Below are 18,393 nucleotides of genomic sequence, written 5' to 3'. Positions count from 1 at the left end.
CGGGGTCGAGGGATTGGGGAGAAGGCGGGGTCGAGGGATTGGGGAGAAGGCGGGGTCGAGGGATTGGGGAGAAGGCGGGGTCGAGGGATTGGGGAGAAGGCGGGGTCGAGGGATTGGGGAGAAGGCGGGGTCGAGGGATTGGGGAGAAGGCGGGGTCGAGGGATTGGGGAGAAGGCGGGGTCGAGGGATTGGGGAGAAGGCGGGGTCGAGGGATTGGGGAGAAGGCGGGGTCGAGGGATTGGGGAGAAGGCGGGGTCGAGGGATTGGGGAGAAGGCGGGGTCGAGGGATTGGGGAGAAGGCGGGGTCGAGGGATTGGGGAGAAGGCGGGGTCGAGGGATTGGGGAGAAGGCGGGGTCGAGGGATTGGGGAGAAGGCGGGGTCGAGGGATTGGGGAGAAGGCGGGGTCGAGGGATTGGGGAGAAGGCGGGGTCGAGGGATTGGGGAGAAGGCGGGGTCGAGGGATTGGGGAGAAGGCGGGGTCGAGGGATTGGGGAGAAGGCGGGGTCGAGGGATTGGGGAGAAGGCGGGGTCGAGGGATTGGGGAGAAGGCGGGGTCGAGGGATTGGGGAGAAGGCGGGGTCGAGGGATTGGGGAGAAGGCGGGGTCGAGGGATTGGGGAGAAGGCGGGGTCGAGGGATTGGGGAGAAGGCGGGGTCGAGGGATTGGGGAGAAGGCGGGGTCGAGGGATTGGGGAGAAGGCGGGGTCGAGGGATTGGGGAGAAGGCGGGGTCGAGGGATTGGGGAGAAGGCGGGGTCGAGGGATTGGGGAGAAGGCGGGGTCGAGGGATTGGGGAGAAGGCGGGGTCGAGGGATTGGGGAGAAGGCGGGGTCGAGGGATTGGGGAGAAGGCGGGGTCGAGGGATTGGGGAGAAGGCGGGGTCGAGGGATTGGGGAGAAGGCGGGGTCGAGGGATTGGGGAGAAGGCGGGGTCGAGGGATTGGGGAGAAGGCGGGGTCGAGGGATTGGGGAGAAGGCGGGGTCGAGGGATTGGGGAGAAGGCGGGGTCGAGGGATTGGGGAGAAGGCGGGGTCGAGGGATTGGGGAGAAGGCGGGGTCGAGGGATTGGGGAGAAGGCGGGGTCGAGGGATTGGGGAGAAGGCGGGGTCGAGGGATTGGGGAGAAGGCGGGGTCGAGGGATTGGGGAGAAGGCGGGGTCGAGGGATTGGGGAGAAGGCGGGGTCGAGGGATTGGGGAGAAGGCGGGGTCGAGGGATTGGGGAGAAGGCGGGGTCGAGGGATTGGGGAGAAGGCGGGGTCGAGGGATTGGGGAGAAGGCGGGGTCGAGGGATTGGGGAGAAGGCGGGGTCGAGGGATTGGGGAGAAGGCGGGGTCGAGGGATTGGGGAGAAGGCGGGGTCGAGGGATTGGGGAGAAGGCGGGGTCGAGGGATTGGGGAGACGGCGGGGTCGAGGGATTGGGGAGAAGGCGGGGTCGAGGGATTGGGGAGAAGGCGGGGTCGAGGGATTGGGGAGAAGGCGGGGTCGAGGGATTGGGGAGAAGGCGGGGTCGAGGGATTGGGGAGAAGGCGGGGTCGAGGGATTGGGGAGAAGGCGGGGTCGAGGGATTGGGGAGAAGGCGGGGTCGAGGGATTGGGGCGAAGGCGGGGTCGAGGGATTGGGGCGAAGGCGGGGTCGAGGGATTGGGGCGAAGGCGGGGTCGAGGGATTGGGGCGAAGGCGGGGTCGAGGGATTGGGGAGAAGGCGGGGTCGAGGGATTGGGGAGAAGGCGGGGTCGAGGGATTGGGGAGAAGGCGGGGTCGAGGGATTGGGGAGAAGGCGGGGTCGAGGGATTGGGGAGAAGGCGGGGTCGAGGGATTGGGGAGAAGGCGGGGTCGAGGGATTGGGGAGAAGGCGGGGTCGAGGGATTGGGGAGAAGGCGGGGTCGAGGGATTGGGGAGAAGGCGGGGTCGAGGGATTGGGGAGAAGGCGGGGTCGAGGGATTGGGGAGAAGGCGGGGTCGAGGGATTGGGGAGAAGGCGGGGTCGAGGGATTGGGGAGAAGGCGGGGTCGAGGGATTGGGGAGAAGGCGGGGTCGAGGGATTGGGGAGAAGGCGGGGTCGAGGGATTGGGGAGAAGGCGGGGTCGAGGGATTGGGGAGAAGGCGGGGTCGAGGGATTGGGGAGAAGGCGGGGTCGAGGGATTGGGGAGAAGGCGGGGTCGAGGGATTGGGGAGAAGGCGGGGTCGAGGGATTGGGGAGAAGGCGGGGTCGAGGGATTGGGGAGAAGGCGGGGTCGAGGGATTGGTGAGAAGGCGGGGTCGAGGGATTGGTGAGAAGGCGGGGTCGAGGGATTGGGGAGAAGGCGGGGTCGAGGGATTGGGGAGAAGGCGGGGTCGAGGGATTGGGGAGAAGGCGGGGTCGAGGGATTGGGGAGAAGGCGGGGTCGAGGGATTGGGGAGAAGGCGGGGTCGAGGGATTGGGGAGAAGGCGGGGTCGAGGGATTGGGGAGAAGGGGGGGTCGAGGGATTGGGGAGAAGGCGGGGTCGAGGGATTGGGGAGAAGGCGGGGTCGAGGGATTGGGGAGAAGGCGGGGTCGAGGGATTGGGGAGAAGGCGGGGTCGAGGGATTGGGGAGAAGGCGGGGTCGAGGGATTGGGGAGAAGGCGGGGTCGAGGGATTGGGGAGAAGGCGGGGTCGAGGGATTGGGGAGAAGGCGGGGTCGAGGGATTGGGGAGAAGGCGGGGTCGAGGGATTGGGGAGAAGGCGGGGTCGAGGGATTGGGGAGAAGGCGGGGTCGAGGGATTGGGGAGAAGGCGGGGTCGAGGGATTGGGGAGAAGGCGGGGTCGAGGGATTGGGGAGAAGGCGGGGTCGAGGGATTGGGGAGAAGGCGGGGTCGAGGGATTGGGGAGAAGGCGGGGTCGAGGGATTGGGGAGAAGGCGGGGTCGAGGGATTGGGGAGAAGGCGGGGTCGAGGGATTGGGGAGAAGGCGGGGTCGAGGGATTGGGGAGAAGGCGGGGTCGAGGGATTGGGGAGAAGGCGGGGTCGAGGGATTGGGGAGAAGGCGGGGTCGAGGGATTGGGGAGAAGGCGGGGTCGAGGGATTGGGGAGAAGGCGGGGTCGAGGGATTGGGGAGAAGGCGGGGTCGAGGGATTGGGGAGAAGGCGGGGTCGAGGGATTGGGGAGAAGGCGGGGTCGAGGGATTGGGGAGAAGGCGGGGTCGAGGGATTGGGGAGAAGGCGGGGTCGAGGGATTGGGGAGAAGGCGGGGTCGAGGGATTGGGGAGAAGGCGGGGTCGAGGGATTGGGGAGAAGGCGGGGTCGAGGGATTGGGGAGAAGGCGGGGTCGAGGGATTGGGGAGAAGGCGGGGTCGAGGGATTGGGGAGAAGGCGGGGTCGAGGGATTGGGGAGAAGGCGGGGTCGAGGGATTGGGGAGAAGGCGGGGTCGAGGGATTGGGGAGAAGGCGGGGTCGAGGGATTGGGGAGAAGGCGGGGTCGAGGGATTGGGGAGAAGGCGGGGTCGAGGGATTGGGGAGAAGGCGGGGTCGAGGGATTGGGGAGAAGGCGGGGTCGAGGGATTGGGGAGAAGGCGGGGTCGAGGGATTGGGGAGAAGGCGGGGTCGAGGGATTGGGGAGAAGGCGGGGTCGAGGGATTGGGGAGAAGGCGGGGTCGAGGGATTGGGGAGAAGGCGGGGTCGAGGGATTGGGGAGAAGGCGGGGTCGAGGGATTGGGGAGAAGGCGGGGTCGAGGGATTGGGGAGAAGGCGGGGTCGAGGGATTGGGGAGAAGGCGGGGTCGAGGGATTGGGGAGAAGGCGGGGTCGAGGGATTGGGGAGAAGGCGGGGTCGAGGGATTGGGGAGAAGGCGGGGTCGAGGGATTGGGGAGAAGGCGGGGTCGAGGGATTGGGGAGAAGGCGGGGTCGAGGGATTGGGGAGAAGGCGGGGTCGAGGGATTGGGGAGAAGGCGGGGTCGAGGGATTGGGGAGAAGGCGGGATCGAGGCATTGGGGAGAAGGCGGGATCGAGGCATTGGGGAGAAGGCGGGATCGAGGCATTGGGGAGAAGGCGGGATCGAGGCATTGGGGAGAAGGCGGGATCGAGGCATTGGGGAGAAGGCGGGATCGAGGGATTGGGGAGAAGGCGGGATCGAGGGATTGGGGAGAAGGTGGGATTGGGGAGAAGGTGGGATTGAGGGATTGGGGAGAAGGCGGGGTTGCGAGAGACGGCGGGATGGAGGGATTGGGGAGAAGGCGGGATGGAGGGATTGGGGAGAAGGCGGGATGGAGGGATTGGGGAGAAGGCGGGATGGAGGGATTGGGGAGAAGGCGGGATGGAGGGATTGGGGAGAAGGCGGGATGGAGGGATTGGGGAGAAGGCGGGATGGAGGGATTGGGGAGAAGGCGGGATGGAGGGATTGGGGAGAAGGCGGGATGGAGGGATTGGGGAGAAGGCGGGATGGAGGGATTGGGGAGAAGGCGGGATGGAGGGATTGGGGAGAAGGCGGGATGGAGGGATTGGGGAGAAGGCGGGATGGAGGGATTGGGGAGAAGGCGGGATGGAGGGATTGGGGAGAAGGCGGGATGGAGGGATTGGGGAGAAGGCGGGATGGAGGGATTGGGGAGAAGGCGGGATGGAGGGATTGGGGAGAAGGCGGGATGGAGGGATTGGGGAGAAGGCGGGATGGAGGGATTGGGGAGAAGGCGGGATGGAGGGATTGGGGAGAAGGCGGGATGGAGGGATTGGGGAGAAGGCGGGATGGAGGGATTGGGGAGAAGGCGGGATGGAGGGATTGGGGAGAAGGCGGGATGGAGGGATTGGGGAGAAGGCGGGATGGAGGGATTGGGGAGAAGGCGGGATGGAGGGATTGGGGAGAAGGCGGGATGGAGGGATTGGGGAGAAGGCGGGATGGAGGGATTGGGGAGAAGGCGGGATGGAGGGATTGGGGAGAAGGCGGGATGGAGGGATTGGGGAGAAGGCGGGATGGAGGGATTGGGGAGAAGGCGGGATGGAGGGATTGGGGAGAAGGCGGGATGGAGGGATTGGGGAGAAGGCGGGATGGAGGGATTGGGGAGAAGGCGGGATGGAGGGATTGGGGAGAAGGCGGGATGGAGGGATTGGGGAGAAGGCGGGATGGAGGGATTGGGGAGAAGGCGGGATGGAGGGATTGGGGAGAAGGCGGGATGGAGGGATTGGGGAGAAGGCGGGATGGAGGGATTGGGGAGAAGGCGGGATGGAGGGATTGGGGAGAAGGCGGGATGGAGGGATTGGGGAGAAGGCGGGATGGAGGGATTGGGGAGAAGGCGGGATGGAGGGATTGGGGAGAAGGCGGGATGGAGGGATGGGGGAGAAGGCGGGATGGAGGGATGGGGGAGAAGGCGGGATGGAGGGATGGGGGAGAAGGCGGGATGGAGGGATGGGGGAGAAGGCGGGATGGAGGGATGGGGGAGAAGGCGGGATGGAGGGATGGGGGAGAAGGCGGGATGGAGGGATGGGGGAGAAGGCGGGATGGAGGGATGGGGGAGAAGGCGGGATGGAGGGTTGGGGGAGAAGGCGGGATGGAGGGTTGGGGGAGAAGGCGGGATGGAGGGATGGGGGAGAAGGCGGGATGGAGGGATGGGGGAGAAGGCGGGATGGAGGGATGGGGGAGAAGGCGGGATGGAGGGATGGGGGAGAAGGCGGGATGGAGGGATGGGGGAGAAGGCGGGATGGAGGGATGGGGGAGAAGGCGGGATGGAGGGATGGGGGAGAAGGCGGGATGGAGGGATGGGGGAGAAGGCGGGATGGAGGGATGGGGGAGAAGGCGGGATGGAGGGATGGGGGAGAAGGCGGGATGGAGGGATGGGGGAGAAGGCGGGATGGAGGGATGGGGGAGAAGGCGGGATGGAGGGATGGGGGAGAAGGAGGGATTGGGGAGAAGGAGGGATGGGGGAGAAGGCGGGATGGGGGAGAAGGCGGGATCGGGGAGAAGGCGGGATCGGGGGATGGGGAAGAAGGCGGGATGGAGGGATGGGGGAGAAGGCGGGATGGAGGGATGGGGGAGAAGGCGGGATGGAGGGATGGGGGAGAAGGCGGGATGGAGGGATGGGGGAGAAGGCGGGATGGAGGGATGGGGGAGAAGGCGGGATGGAGGGATGGGGGAGAAGGCGGGATGGAGGGATGGGGGAGAAGGCGGGATGGAGGGATGGGGGAGAAGGCGGGATGGAGGGATGGGGGAGAAGGCGGGATGGAGGGATGGGGGAGAAGGCGGGATGGAGGGATGGGGGAGAAGGCGGGATGGAGGGATGGGGGAGAAGGCGGGATGGAGGGATGGGGGAGAAGGCGGGATGGAGGGATGGGGGAGAAGGCGGGATGGAGGGATGGGGGAGAAGGCGGGATGGAGGGATGGGGGAGAAGGCGGGATGGAGGGATGGGGGAGAAGGCGGGATGGAGGGATGGGGGAGAAGGCGGGATGGAGGGATGGGGGAGAAGGCGGGATGGGGGAGAAGGCGGGATGGGGGAGAAGGCGGGATCGGGGAGAAGGTGGGATCGAGGGATTGGGAAGAAGGCGGGATGGAGGGATGGGGGAGAAGGCGGGATGGAGGGATGGGGGAGAAGGCGGGATGGAGGGATGGGGGAGAAGGCGGGATGGAGGGATGGGGGAGAAGGCGGGATGGAGGGATGGGGGAGAAGGCGGGATGGAGGGATTGGGGAGAAGGCGGGATGGAGGGATGGGGGAGAAGGCGGGATGGGGGAGAAGGCGGGATGGGGGAGAAGGCGGGATGGGGGAGAAGGCGGGATGGGGGAGAAGGCGGGATCGGGGAGAAGGCGGGATCGGGGAGAAGGTGGGATCGAGGGATTGGGAAGAAGGCGGGATGGAGGGATGGGGGAGAAGGCGGGATGGAGGGATGGGGGAGAAGGCGGGATGGAGGGATGGGGGAGAAGGCGGGATGGAGGGATGGGGGAGAAGGCGGGATGGAGGGATGGGGGAGAAGGCGGGATGGAGGGATGGGGGAGAAGGCGGGATGGAGGGATGGGGGAGAAGGAGGGATGGAGGGATGGGGGAGAAGGCGGGATCGAGGGATGGGGGAGAAGGCGGGATCGAGGGATTGGGGAGAAGGCGGGATGGAGGGATGGGGGAGAAGGCGGGATGGAGGGATGGGGGAGAAGGCGGGATGGAGGGATGGGGGAGAAGGCGGGATGGAGGGATGGGGGAGAAGGCGGGATGGAGGGATGGGGGAGAAGGCGGGATGGAGGGATGGGGGAGAAGGCGGGATGGAGGGATTGGGGAGAAGGCGGGATGGAGGGATGGGGGAGAAGGCGGGATGGGGGAGAAGGCGGGATGGGGGAGAAGGCGGGATGGGGGAGAAGGCGGGATGGGGGAGAAGGCGGGATGGGGGAGAAGGCGGGATCGGGGAGAAGGCGGGATCGGGGAGAAGGCGGGATCGAGGGATTGGGAAGAAGGCGGGATGGAGGGATGGGGGAGAAGGCGGGATGGAGGGATGGGGGAGAAGGCGGGATGGAGGGATGGGGGAGAAGGCGGGATGGAGGGATGGGGGAGAAGGCGGGATGGAGGGATGGGGGAGAAGGCGGGATGGAGGGATGGGGGAGAAGGCGGGATGGAGGGATGGGGGAGAAGGCGGGATGGAGGGATGGGGGAGAAGGCGGGATGGAGGGTTGGGGGAGAAGGCGGGATGGAGGGATGGGGGAGAAGGCGGGATGGAGGGATGGGGGAGAAGGCGGGATGGAGGGATTGGGGAGAAGGCGGATCGGTGCAGTGGCGGAGAATATTGACCGCCCGTGCCTCGGCCTCGTCTCTCGAAGCCTCTAACGCCCAGTTGCCCTCTGTTGCAGAAATCACCCAGCTGGGAGACAGCAAGCGGGTTCACCACCTGGAGCTGGTGCCCGGCGCCAACGTGCTGGTGGTGGTCTCGGGCAGAAGCCGGAACGTGCGCCTCTACGCCTGGGAGGAGCTGCGGAAGCCGGAGGCCGGGGGGGCCAAGCTGTCGGAGGCCAAGGGCAGCCAGTTGGTGGCGACGGGCAGCCTATGCCAGGGGAAGGCCAGCTGCCTCTGCACCGCCTCCAAGCGCCACGTGACCTGCTACCAGCTGACGTCCGGCAAACACCAGCACAAGCGGCTGCGGGACTTCCAAGCCCCGGGGGCCGTCCAGTGGATGGGGGTCCTCGAGGAGCGCCTGTGCGTCGGCTACCCGTCCGGGTTCAGCCTCTACCCCTTGCTGAGCGACAGCCCCCCGTTGAACCTGGTGAACCCGGACGACCCCACCCTGACCTTCCTCGCGCAGGGGCAGGCGGAGGCTCTGTGCGCCGTGGCGCTCCCCGCCGACCAATACCTCCTCTGCTTCAGCAGCCTCGGCCTCTACGTCGACGGTCTGGGTCGGAGGTCACGGCAGCAGGAGGTGATGTGGCCCGCAGTCCCGGTCGCCGCCGGTAAGTGCCAGTGATTCTCGCTGCTGCCCCGTATCCTGACTCGCACCGGTTCACCCATCGCCCCCCGTCCTGGCCGACCGACATCGGCTTCCAGCCCGGCAACGCCTCGATTTTTAAAATTCTCTCATCCTTGTTTTCAAACCCCTCCATGGCCCTCGCACCCCCCGCCTCCCTATCTCCATAACCTCCTCCAGCCCTACAACCCTCCGAGATCTCTGCGCTCCTCCAATTCCCTCCTCTTGCGCATCCCCCGATTTTAATCGCTCCACCATTGGCGGCCGTGCCTTCAGCTGCCTGGGCCCTAAGCTCTGGAATTCCCTCCCTAAACCTCTCCGCCTCTCTCTCCTCCTTTAAGACGCTCCTTAAAACCTCCCTCTTTGACCGAGCTTTTGGTCACCTGTCCTAATATCTCCTCATGTGGCTCGGTGTCAAATTTTGTTTGATAATCGCTCCTGTGAAGCGCCGAGGGACATTTTACTGCTTTAAAGGCGCTATATAAATGCAGGTTGTTGTAATGCCCTGGAATAACGCTGTGTGTCTGTCTCTCCATCGGGTTTCAGTTCTGAAGTGTTTCTCTCTCCGCCCTGCACCCCGACCCGGCATCGAACAGTCGACTGTGGAGGCATCACAATGGAGGACAGCATTCGCCCATTCGACCATCAGGAGCCCCGGCTGATTCTCCTCTCTCCCTAACCCAGGGGGGGTCACAGGGCAGTGATTGGGAGCAGGAATCCTGGCTGATTCCTCCCTCTCCCTAACCCAGGGGGTCACAGGGCAGTGATCAGGGAGCAGACACTGTTTGTAGAGTCGGTAACACTGTGGTTTTGCTCCCTCTAGCCTGCAGTGGGCCGTACCTGACGGTGTACAGTGAGAATGCGGTGAATGTGTTTGACGTGAAGACATCAGAATGGATTCAGACTATCCCACTGAAAAAGGTATGAGGATAATTACTGAGAAATGCATAGTGGTGGGAAGGGAGGGGGGTGGAGGGGAAGGAAGAGGAGGAGGGAGGAAGGGGTGGGAGAGGGGGAGGAGGGGGGAGGGAAGGAAGAGAAGAGGAGGGAGGGAGGGAGAGTGGGTGGGAGGAGGAAGGGAGGGAGAGTGTGTGGGAGGGAGGAGGAGGAGGAGGAGGAGGAGGGAGGGGGGAGGGGGGAGAGAGAGGGGGGGGTCTGGGCTCAGATTGGGAACCTCTCTGTTAATCACTGAGTACCAATCTCAGAGCAGATCCCTGCTGCCTATTCCCGGGCCCCCGTCGGCGATCGCCCGGGCCCCCGTCGGCGATCGCCCGGGCCCCCGTCGGCGATCGCCCGGGCCCCCGTCGGCGATCGCCCGGGCCCCCGTCGGCGATCGCCCGGGCACCCGTCGGCGATCGCCCGGGCCCCCGTCGGCGATCGCCCGGGCCCCCGTCGGCGATCGCCCGGGCCCCCGTCGGCGATCGCCCGGGCCCCCGTCGGCGATCGCCCGGGCCCCCGTCGGCGATCGCCCGGGCCCCCGTCGGCGATCGCCCGGGCCCCCGTCGGCGATCGCCCGGGCCCCCGTCGGCGATTTCTTGGATCTGTTGATCATTTTCTGTTCCTGTGTTCACTCTGCACTGAATGAGTTTATTGATCTGATCTTTGCAGGTCCGGCCCCTGAGCCCAGATGGGTCACTGAATCTCTCGTCGAGCGAACCCTTTCGTTTAATCTACCTACGGAATCAGGAGGCAGGTCAGGATTCCAGAGAAATTGTTACTTCGTGTTTCTTTAGTTCACAACAGTGTTTAACTCATCCAGAGGGGGCTGTTAGTGAACCGTCCGAGCCTCTAACCCACTGCTCGAGTCCTCTCTCTCCTTTTCTCGCTCTCTCTCTCGCTGTCTGTCTTTCTCTCTCTCTTGCTGTCTGTCTCTCTCTTTCTCTCTCACGGTCTGTCTGTCTCTCTCTCGCTCTCTTTCTCGCTGTCTGTCTCTCTTTCTCGCTGTCTGTCTCTCTTTCTCGCTGTCTGTCTCTCTCTCTCGCTGTCTGTCTCTCTCTCTCGCTGTCTGTCTCTCTCTCGCTGTCTGTCTGTCTGTCTCTCTCTCTCTCGCGGTCTGTCTCTCGCTCTCACTCTCGCTGCCTGTCTCTCTCTCGCGGTCTGTCTCTCTCTCGCTCTCTTTCTCGCTGTCTGTCTCTCTCTGGCTCTCTCTCTCGCTGTCTGGCTCTCTCTCGCTGTCTGGCTCTCTCTCGCTGTCTGTCTCTCTCTCGCGGTCTGACTCTCTCTCGCTGTCTGTCTCTCTCTCTCGCTGTCTGTCTCTCTCTCTCGCTGTCTGTCTCTCTTTCTCGCTGTCTGTCTCTCTCTCTTGCTGTCTGTCTCTCTCTCTCGCTGTCTGTCTCTCTCTCTCTCGCTGTCTGTCTCTCTCTCTCTCGCTGTCTGTCTCTCTCTCTCTCGCTGTCTGTCTCTCTCTCTCTCTCGCTGTCTGTCTCTCTCTCTCTCGCTGTCTGTCTCTCTCTCTCTCGCTGTCTGTCTCTCTCTCGCTGTCTGTCTCTCTCTCTCTCTCGCTGTCTGTCTCTCTCTCTCTCGCTGTCTGTCTCTCTCTCTCTCGCTGTCTGTCTCTCTCTCTCGCTGTCTGTCTCTCTCTCTCGCTGTCTGTCTCTCTCTCTCTCGCTGTCTGTCTCTCTCTCGCTGTCTGTCTCTCTCTCTCTCGCTGTCTGTCTCTCTCTCTCTCGCTGTCTGTCTCTCTCTCTCTCGCTGTCTGTCTCTCTCTCTCTCGCTGTCTGTCTCTCTCTCTCTCGCTGTCTGTCTCTCTCTCTCTCGCTGTCTGTCTCTCTCTCTCTCGCTGTCTGTCTCTCTCTCTCTCGCTGTCTGTCTCTCTCTCTCTCGCTGTCTGTCTCTCTCTCTCTCGCTGTCTGTCTCTCTCTCTCTCGCTGTCTGTCTCTCTCTCTCTCGCTGTCTGTCTCTCTCTCTCGCTGTCTGTCTCTCTCTCTCGCTGTCTGTCTCTCTCTCTCTCGCTGTCTGTCTCTCTCTCTCTCGCTGTCTGTCTCTCTCTCTCGCTGTCTGTCTCTCTCTCTCGCTGTCTGTCTGTCTCTCTCTCTCGCTGTCTGTCTCTCTCTCTCTCGCTGTCTGTCTCTCTCTCTCGCTGTCTGTCTCTCTCTCTCGCTGTCTGTCTCTCTCTCTCGCTGTCTGTCTCTCTCTCTCGCTGTCTGTCTCTCTCTCTCGCTGTCTGTCTCTCTCTCTCGCTGTCTGTCTCTCTCTCTCGCTGTCTGTCTCTCTCTCTCTCTCGCTGTCTCTCTCTCTCTCTCGCTGTCTGTCTCTCTCTCTCTCTCGCTGTCTCTCTCTCTCTCTCGCTGTCTGTCTCTCTCTCTCTCGCTGTCTGTCTCTCTCTCTCGCTGTCTGTCTCTCTCTCTCGCGGTCTGTCTCTCTCTCTCGCGGTCTGTCTCTCTCTCTCGCGGTCTGTCTCTCTCTCTCGCGGTCTGTCTCTCTCTCTCGCGGTCTGTCTCTCTCTCTCGCGGTCTGTCTCTCTCTCTCGCGGTCTGTCTCTCTCTCTCGCGGTCTGTCTCTCTCTCTCGCGGTCTGTCTCTCTCTCTCGCGGTCTGTCTCTCTCTCTCGCGGTCTGTCTCTCTCTCTCGCGGTCTGTCTCTCTCTCTCGCGGTCTGTCTCTCTCTCTCGCGGTCTGTCTCTCTCTCTCGCGGTCTGTCTCTCTCTCTCGCGGTCTGTCTCTCTCTCTCGCGGTCTGTCTCTCTCTCTCGCGGTCTGTCTCTCTCTCTCGCGGTCTGTCTCTCTCTCGCTCTCTTTCTCGCTGTATGTCTCTCTCTGGCTATCTTTCTCGCTATCTGTCTCTCTCTCGCTGTCTCTCTCTCTCTCTCTCTCTCTTTCTCGCTGTCTCTCTCGCTCTCTTTCTCGCTGTCTGTCTCTCTCTCTCTCTCTCGCTCTCTTTCTCGCTGTCTGTCTCTCTCTCTCTCTCTCTCGCTCTCTTTCTCGCTGTCTGTCTCTCTCTCTCTCTCTCGCTCTCTTTCTCGCTGTCTGTCTCTCTCTCTCGCGGTCTGTCTCTCTCTCTCGCTGTCTGTCTCTCTCTCTCGCGGTCTGTCTCTCTCTCGCTCTCTCTTTCTCGCTGTCTGTCTCTCTCTCTCGCTCTCTCTTTCTCGCTGTCTGTCTCTCTCTCTCGCTCTCTCTTTCTCGCTGTCTGTCTCTCTCTCTCTCTCTCGCTCTCTTTCTCGCTGTCTGTCTCTCTCTCTCTCGCGGTCTGTCTCTCTCTCGCTGTCTGTCTCTCTCTCTCGCTCTCTTTCTCGCTGCCTGTCTCTCGCTCTCTTTCTCGCTGTCTGTCTCTCTCTCTCTCTCTTTCTCGCTGTCTGTCTCTCTCTCTCTCTCTTTCTCGCTGTCTGTCTCTCTCTCTCTCTCTTTCTCGCTGTCTGTCTCTCTCTCTCTCTCTCGCGGTCTGTCTCTCTCTCGCTGTCTGTCTCTCTCTCTCGCTCTCTCTTTCTCGCTGTCTGTCTCTCTCTCTCGCTCTCTTTTTCTCGCTGCCTGTCTCTCGCTCTCTCTCTCGCTGTCTGTGTCTCTCGCTCTCTCTCTCGCTGTCTGTCTGTCTCTCTCTCTCGCTCTCTTTCTCGCTGTCTGTCTCTCTCTCTCGCTCTCTTTCTCGCTGTCTGTCTCTCTCTCTCTCTCGCGGTCTGTCTCTCGCGGTCTGTCTCTCTCTCTCGCTCTCTCTTTTTCGCTGCCTGTCTCTCGCTCTCTTTCTCGCTGTCTGTCTCTCTCTCTCGCTCTCTCTCTCGCTGTCTGTCTGTCTCTCTCTCGCTCTCTCTCTCGCTCTCTCTCTCGCTCTCTCGCTCTCTCTCTCGCTGTCTGTCTGTCTCTCGCTCTCTCGCTGTCTGTCTCTCTCTCTCTCTCGCTGTCTGTCTCTCTCTCTCGCTGTCTGTCTCTCTCTCTCTCTCGCGGTCTGTCTCTCTCTCTCTCTCGCGGTCTGTCTCTCTCTCTCTCTCTCTCTCGCGGTCTGTCTCTCTCTCGCTGTCTGTCTCTCTCTCTCGCTCTCTCTCTCGCTGTCTGTGTGTCTCTCTCTCTCTCTCGCTGTCTCTCTATGAGTTGGTGAGTTTGGGAGGTGCTGTCGGAGATGTCCCGGTGACCTGCTGCAGCTTTCTTTATCTGGGGAGGAGTGGTGTACATGATGCGTCTCGAGACACATGTGGAAAATTGCTCGGGTATGTCCTGTCCACAAAAAGCAGGACAAATCTGACCCGGCCAATTACCCCCCCATCAACCTGCTCTCAATCACCGGCAAAGTGACAGAGGGGGAGAGTGACAGACCTCCTCGATCACTGGAAACAGTCTGTTTCTATCCACTCCGTCCCATCCCCTTCGTAATTGCAAACGCCTCCTTCAAATCGCCCCTCCTCCTCCTCTGTTCTAACCAAGTAGCCCGTCCTTGCTTCTGATTTTTCCTGGAATTTTTCCCGGGATTCGAACCCACGGGGACCGGGAGAGGTTGTGAATATTGCCCCTGGTCTCAGCTCTTTTCTTCCTCTTCTCCTGGCTAGGGGCGGCCGATTTCATCGTCCCCGAGACAACGGACAACAGCAGGCGGCAGATGTACCGTACCAAAAGCAAACGTCGTTTCGCTTTCCGAATATCAGACGAGGAACGGATACAGCAGTGGAAGTGAGTCAGGGGGCAAGGGGCGAGGGGCGAGGGTCAAGGGTCAGCTGCTGCTTTCTCAAAACGTGCCTGGCACGGTCCGATCCAACGCCGATGAACTCCGACTAATCAACTCTCGGAGGTTAGCGCAATGCTCACGGATTGGGGCTCTCTCTCTCTCTCTCTCGCCTCCGAGTCAGAAGGTCGTGGGTTCGAGCCCCCACTCCAGGGACTTGAGCCCCATAATCCAGGTTAACACTCCCGGTGCCGGTACTGAGGGAGTGCCGCACTGTCGGAGGTGCCGCCTTTCGGATGAGACGTTAAACCGAGGCCCCGTCTGCCCCTCGATGTAAAAAAAATCCCAGGGCCGTTATTTTCCATCTCTGTTAGGTTCAGGGGAACGTCTGTCGCCCTGGGCTGGTGAGCCTTGTTTGTGTCTCACAGACGGTGACACTGAAACAGACACTGACATTACAGTCATAAATATACTCAAACAGCAGAGACTGATTTATTACTGGGATTTTAACACTGAACGAAACGAATATTCCGTGAGAGTGAAACCCTTTAGCGATTCTATCTGTGCTCCGTCCTCTCATTAGTCTTCCCTCTTCTCTGATTAACTTCAGTTTTGCTCTTTTTCGAACTTCCTACAGTCCCATTTTCTTGTATTGCTTCATATATTTACACTCTGAATTGTACGCAAGGAGGCATGGGAGTCGCGCCACCTCCGGGAGTCGCGCCCTCCGGGCGTCGCACGCCCAATTCCCTTCCTAGGGTCTCAGACTTGTGAGGCTCCTCCCTCCCTCAGCCCTTCCCTTCCCTCTACAGGTGTCTAACTCCCAAGCTTCTCATCTCCCCTCCTCTATCCCGGGGGGGCGGGTTTCCTGTGCTGTGACCCTCGACCCCTCACCCCCGCCCCGAACGTCTCGATAACTAAATGTCCTCGTTTCTCCTCTTCACAGGGGGATGCTGAAAGACCCCCAGATGAGATCCAAGTTAATCTCCAACCCAACCAACTTCAACCACCTGGTGCACGTGGCCCTGGGAACGCCATGCAGAACCTCCGAGACCTGCCCTCGGTGAGTGCCCCTCGGGGGACGGAGGGGACAAGGTGGGACGGAGTGAGGGGGATGGCGGGAGTGAGGGGGATGGCGGGAGTGAGGGGGATGGCGGGAGTGAGGGGGATGGCGGGAGTGAGGGGGATGGCGGGAGTGAGGGGGATGGCGGGAGTGAGGGGGATGGCGGGAGTGAGGGGGATGGCGGGAGTGAGGGGGATGGCGGGAGTGAGGGGGATGGAGGGAGTGAGGGGGATGGAGGAGTGAGGGGGATGGAGGGAGTGAGGGGGATGGAGGGAGTGAGGGGGATGGAGGGAGTGAGGGGGATGGAGGGAGTGAGGGGGATGGAGGGAGTGAGGGGGATGGAGGGAGTGAGGGGGATGGAGGGAGTGAGGGAGGGACGGAGGGAGTGAGGGGACGAGAGAGGACGAGGGGGGACGGAGTGAGTGAGGGAGGGATGGAGACAGTGAGGGGGTTGAGGGAGCGAGGGAAGGGGATGGAGGAAGTAGATGGACAGGGGAGGGGGATGTTGGTAGATGGAGAGGGGGCTCTGGAAGGGAGGGGATTTGAGATGGAGGGGGGACTGAGGGTCGGGACTCGAGGAGAGGGGGGTGGAGGGGACTGAGGGAGGAGGGAGGGTGAGGGTGAGGGGAAAGGGTTCCAGAACGGTCAGATCCCGGGGACGATCGAGTTGAAGTGGGAGACAGACCGATGAGCACAACATTCTGCGGGAATGGAAGCAAGATAAAGGCGTGCGGGAGGTCAAGGGTCGTCAAATCTGGTTGGACGTTTTCTTGGGGGTTTCATCACAACAACCTGCATTTATATAGCGCCTTTAACACAGTAAAACGTCCCTCGGCCCTTCACAGGAGCGATTATCGAACAGAATTTGACACCGAGCCACATAAGGAGATGTTAGGACAGGTGACCAAAAGCTCGGTCAAAGAGGGAGGTTTGCTCCTTGGGTGAGGCACTGGAGGGCAGTCAGTGTCCGTGGGACCCGTACCCCGGGGAGAGTCGGTGTCTGTGGGACCCGTACCCCAGTGAGAGTCGGTGTCCGTGGGACCCGTACCCCGGGGAGAGTCAGTGTCCGTGGGACCCGTACCCCGGGGATAGTCGGTGTCCGTGGGACCCGTACCCCAGTGAGAGTCAGTGTCTGTGGGACCCGTACCCCAGTGAGAGTCAGTGTCCGTGGGACCCGTACCCCCGGGGAGAGTCAGTGTCCGTGGGACCCGTACCCCAGTGAGAGTCAGTGTCCGTGGGACCCGTACCCCGGGGAGAGTCAGTGTCCGTGGGACCCGTACCCCGGGGAGAGTCAGTGTCTGTGGGACCCGTACCCCAGTGAGAGTCAGTGTCCGTGGGACCCGTACCCCGGGGAGAGTCAGTGTCCGTGGGACCCGTCCCCCAGTGAGAGTCGGTGTCCGTGGGACCCGTACCCCAGTGAGAGTCAGTGTCCGTGGGACCCGTACCCCGGGGAGAGTCAGTGTCCGTGGGACCCGTACCCCGGGGATAGTCGGTGTCCGTGGGACCCGTACCCCAGTGAGAGTCAGTGTCTGTGGGACCCGTACCCCAGTGAGAGTCGGTGTCTGTGGGACCCGTACCCCAGTGAGAGTCGGTGTCTGTGGGACCCGTACCCCAGTGAGAGTCAGTGTCTGTGGGACCCGTACCCCAGTGAGAGTCAGTGTCTGTGGGACCCGTACCCCAGTGAGAGTCAGTGTCTGTGGGACCCATACCCCAGTGAGAGTCAGTGTCCGTGGGACCCGTACCCCGGGGAGAGTCAGTGTCCGTGGGACCCGTACCCCGGGGAGAGTCAGTGTCTGTGGGACCCGTACCCCGGGGAGAGTCAGTGTCTGTGGGACCCGTACCCCGGGGAGAGTCAGTGTCTGTGGGACCCGTACCCCGGCGAGAGTCGGTGTCCGTTGGGTACACTGCACTGATAACTGACCCATTCTCTCCTCCACTGATAACCGTCTCTTTGCCTCCTGCAGCCGACAGTTCCACAGGCAGAAAAGAGTCAGGCACCTTTCGGCCTTCCCACGTTCCGGCATCGCAGCAACACAGAGTCGGGCCACCTTAGCTCCCTTAGCAGTAACAGGACCTCAGGCGATGCAGCAGCAGGTAAGAGGCCTCCGATCCCTGGGCCTGGGCCCCGCCGATCCCCAGGCCTGGGCCTGGGCCTGGGCCCCGCCGATCCCCGGGCCTGGGCCCCGCCGATCCCCGGGCCTGGGCCTGGGCCCCAGTCCCCGGGCCTGGGCCCCGCCAATCCCCAGGCCCTGAACACTGGGCCACGCACTTTATTTCGATACTGCCCCAGAGAGATTACTTCTGTTTTCTGGGATTACTGGAATTGTCACTCCCAAATGAAGAATTTATTTCTCCCTTGCCCCATTTAGTTGCAATTTTCTGCAGACAAATTGATCCCTGCCCCTGAATCACTCATGTTCTGGTCCAGAGAATGCTCCGTTCCGCAGGATACTCCCAGAAGCAGCCAGGAGTAAGTCATCATATTTTGTGCGGTTGAAGCAAAGGTTTGAGGGGGAATTTTTTTTATTATTCGTTCATGGGATGTGGGCGTCGCTGGCGAGGCCGGCATTTATTGCCCATCCCTAATTGCCCTTGAGAAGGTGGTGGTGAGCCGCCTTCTTGAACCGCTGCAGTCCGTGTGGTGAAGGTTCTCCCACAGTGCTGTTAGGAAGGGAGTTCCAGGATTTTGACCCAGCGACAATGAAGGAACGGCCGATATATTTCCAAGTCGGGATGGTGTGTGACTTGGAGGGGAACGTGCAGGTGGTGTTGTTCCCATGTGCCTGCTGCTCTTGTCCATCTAGGTGGTGGAGGTCGCGGGTTTGGGAGGTGCTGTTGAAGAAGCCTTGGCGAGTTGCTGCAGTGCATCCTTTGGATGGTACACACTGCAGCCACAGTGCGCCGGTGGTGAAGGGAGTGAATGTTTAGGGTGGTGGATGGGGTGCCAATCAAGTGGGCTACTTTATCTTGGATGGTGTCGAGCTTCTTGAGTGTTGTTGGAGCTGCACTCATCCAGGCAAGTGGAGAGTATTCCATCACACGCCTGACTTGTGCCTTGTAGATGGTGGAAAGGCTTTGGGGAGTCAGGAGGTGAGTCACTCGCCGCAGAATACCCAGCCTCTGACCTGCTCTCGTAGCCACAGTATTTATTTGGCTGGTCCAGTTAAGTTTCTGGTCAATGGTGACCCCCAGGATGTTGATGGTGGGGGATTCGGCGATGGTAATGCCGTTAAATGTCAAGGGGAGGTGGTTAGACTCTCTCTTGTTGGAGATGGTCATTGCCTGGCACTTATCAAATTCCCCTCTGTACATATCACAGGGCTGATGTGGGATTGTAAAATTCAGTCATGACATTCTTCTGAGGTTGGGGCAGTGTA

At 62.0% G+C, this 18,393-nt stretch overlaps 1 protein-coding gene across 1 annotated transcript in view; it reads left to right on the top strand.

The window, feature by feature from the left end:
• The window catches only part of LOC137306339 (serine/threonine-protein kinase MRCK alpha-like), a 72,611-nt gene extending 55,226 nt beyond the window's left edge, over positions 1–17,385 (top strand). The window contains 7 exon segments of the mRNA XM_067975486.1: positions 7,765–8,358; positions 9,196–9,293; positions 9,981–10,065; positions 13,841–13,961; positions 14,900–14,970; positions 14,973–15,016; positions 16,981–17,385. Of these exon segments, the coding sequence (XP_067831587.1) occupies positions 7,765–8,358; positions 9,196–9,293; positions 9,981–10,065; positions 13,841–13,961; positions 14,900–14,970; positions 14,973–15,016; positions 16,981–17,385 (1,418 nt within the window).
• Positions 17,386–18,393: the final 1,008 nt, after the last annotated feature.

The sequence above is a fragment of the Heptranchias perlo genome, chromosome 43, assembly GCF_035084215.1.
Source record: "Heptranchias perlo isolate sHepPer1 chromosome 43, sHepPer1.hap1, whole genome shotgun sequence".
Classification (NCBI taxonomy): domain Eukaryota; kingdom Metazoa; phylum Chordata; class Chondrichthyes; order Hexanchiformes; family Hexanchidae; genus Heptranchias; species Heptranchias perlo.
This window is presented reverse-complemented; position numbering and strand designations above follow the sequence as displayed.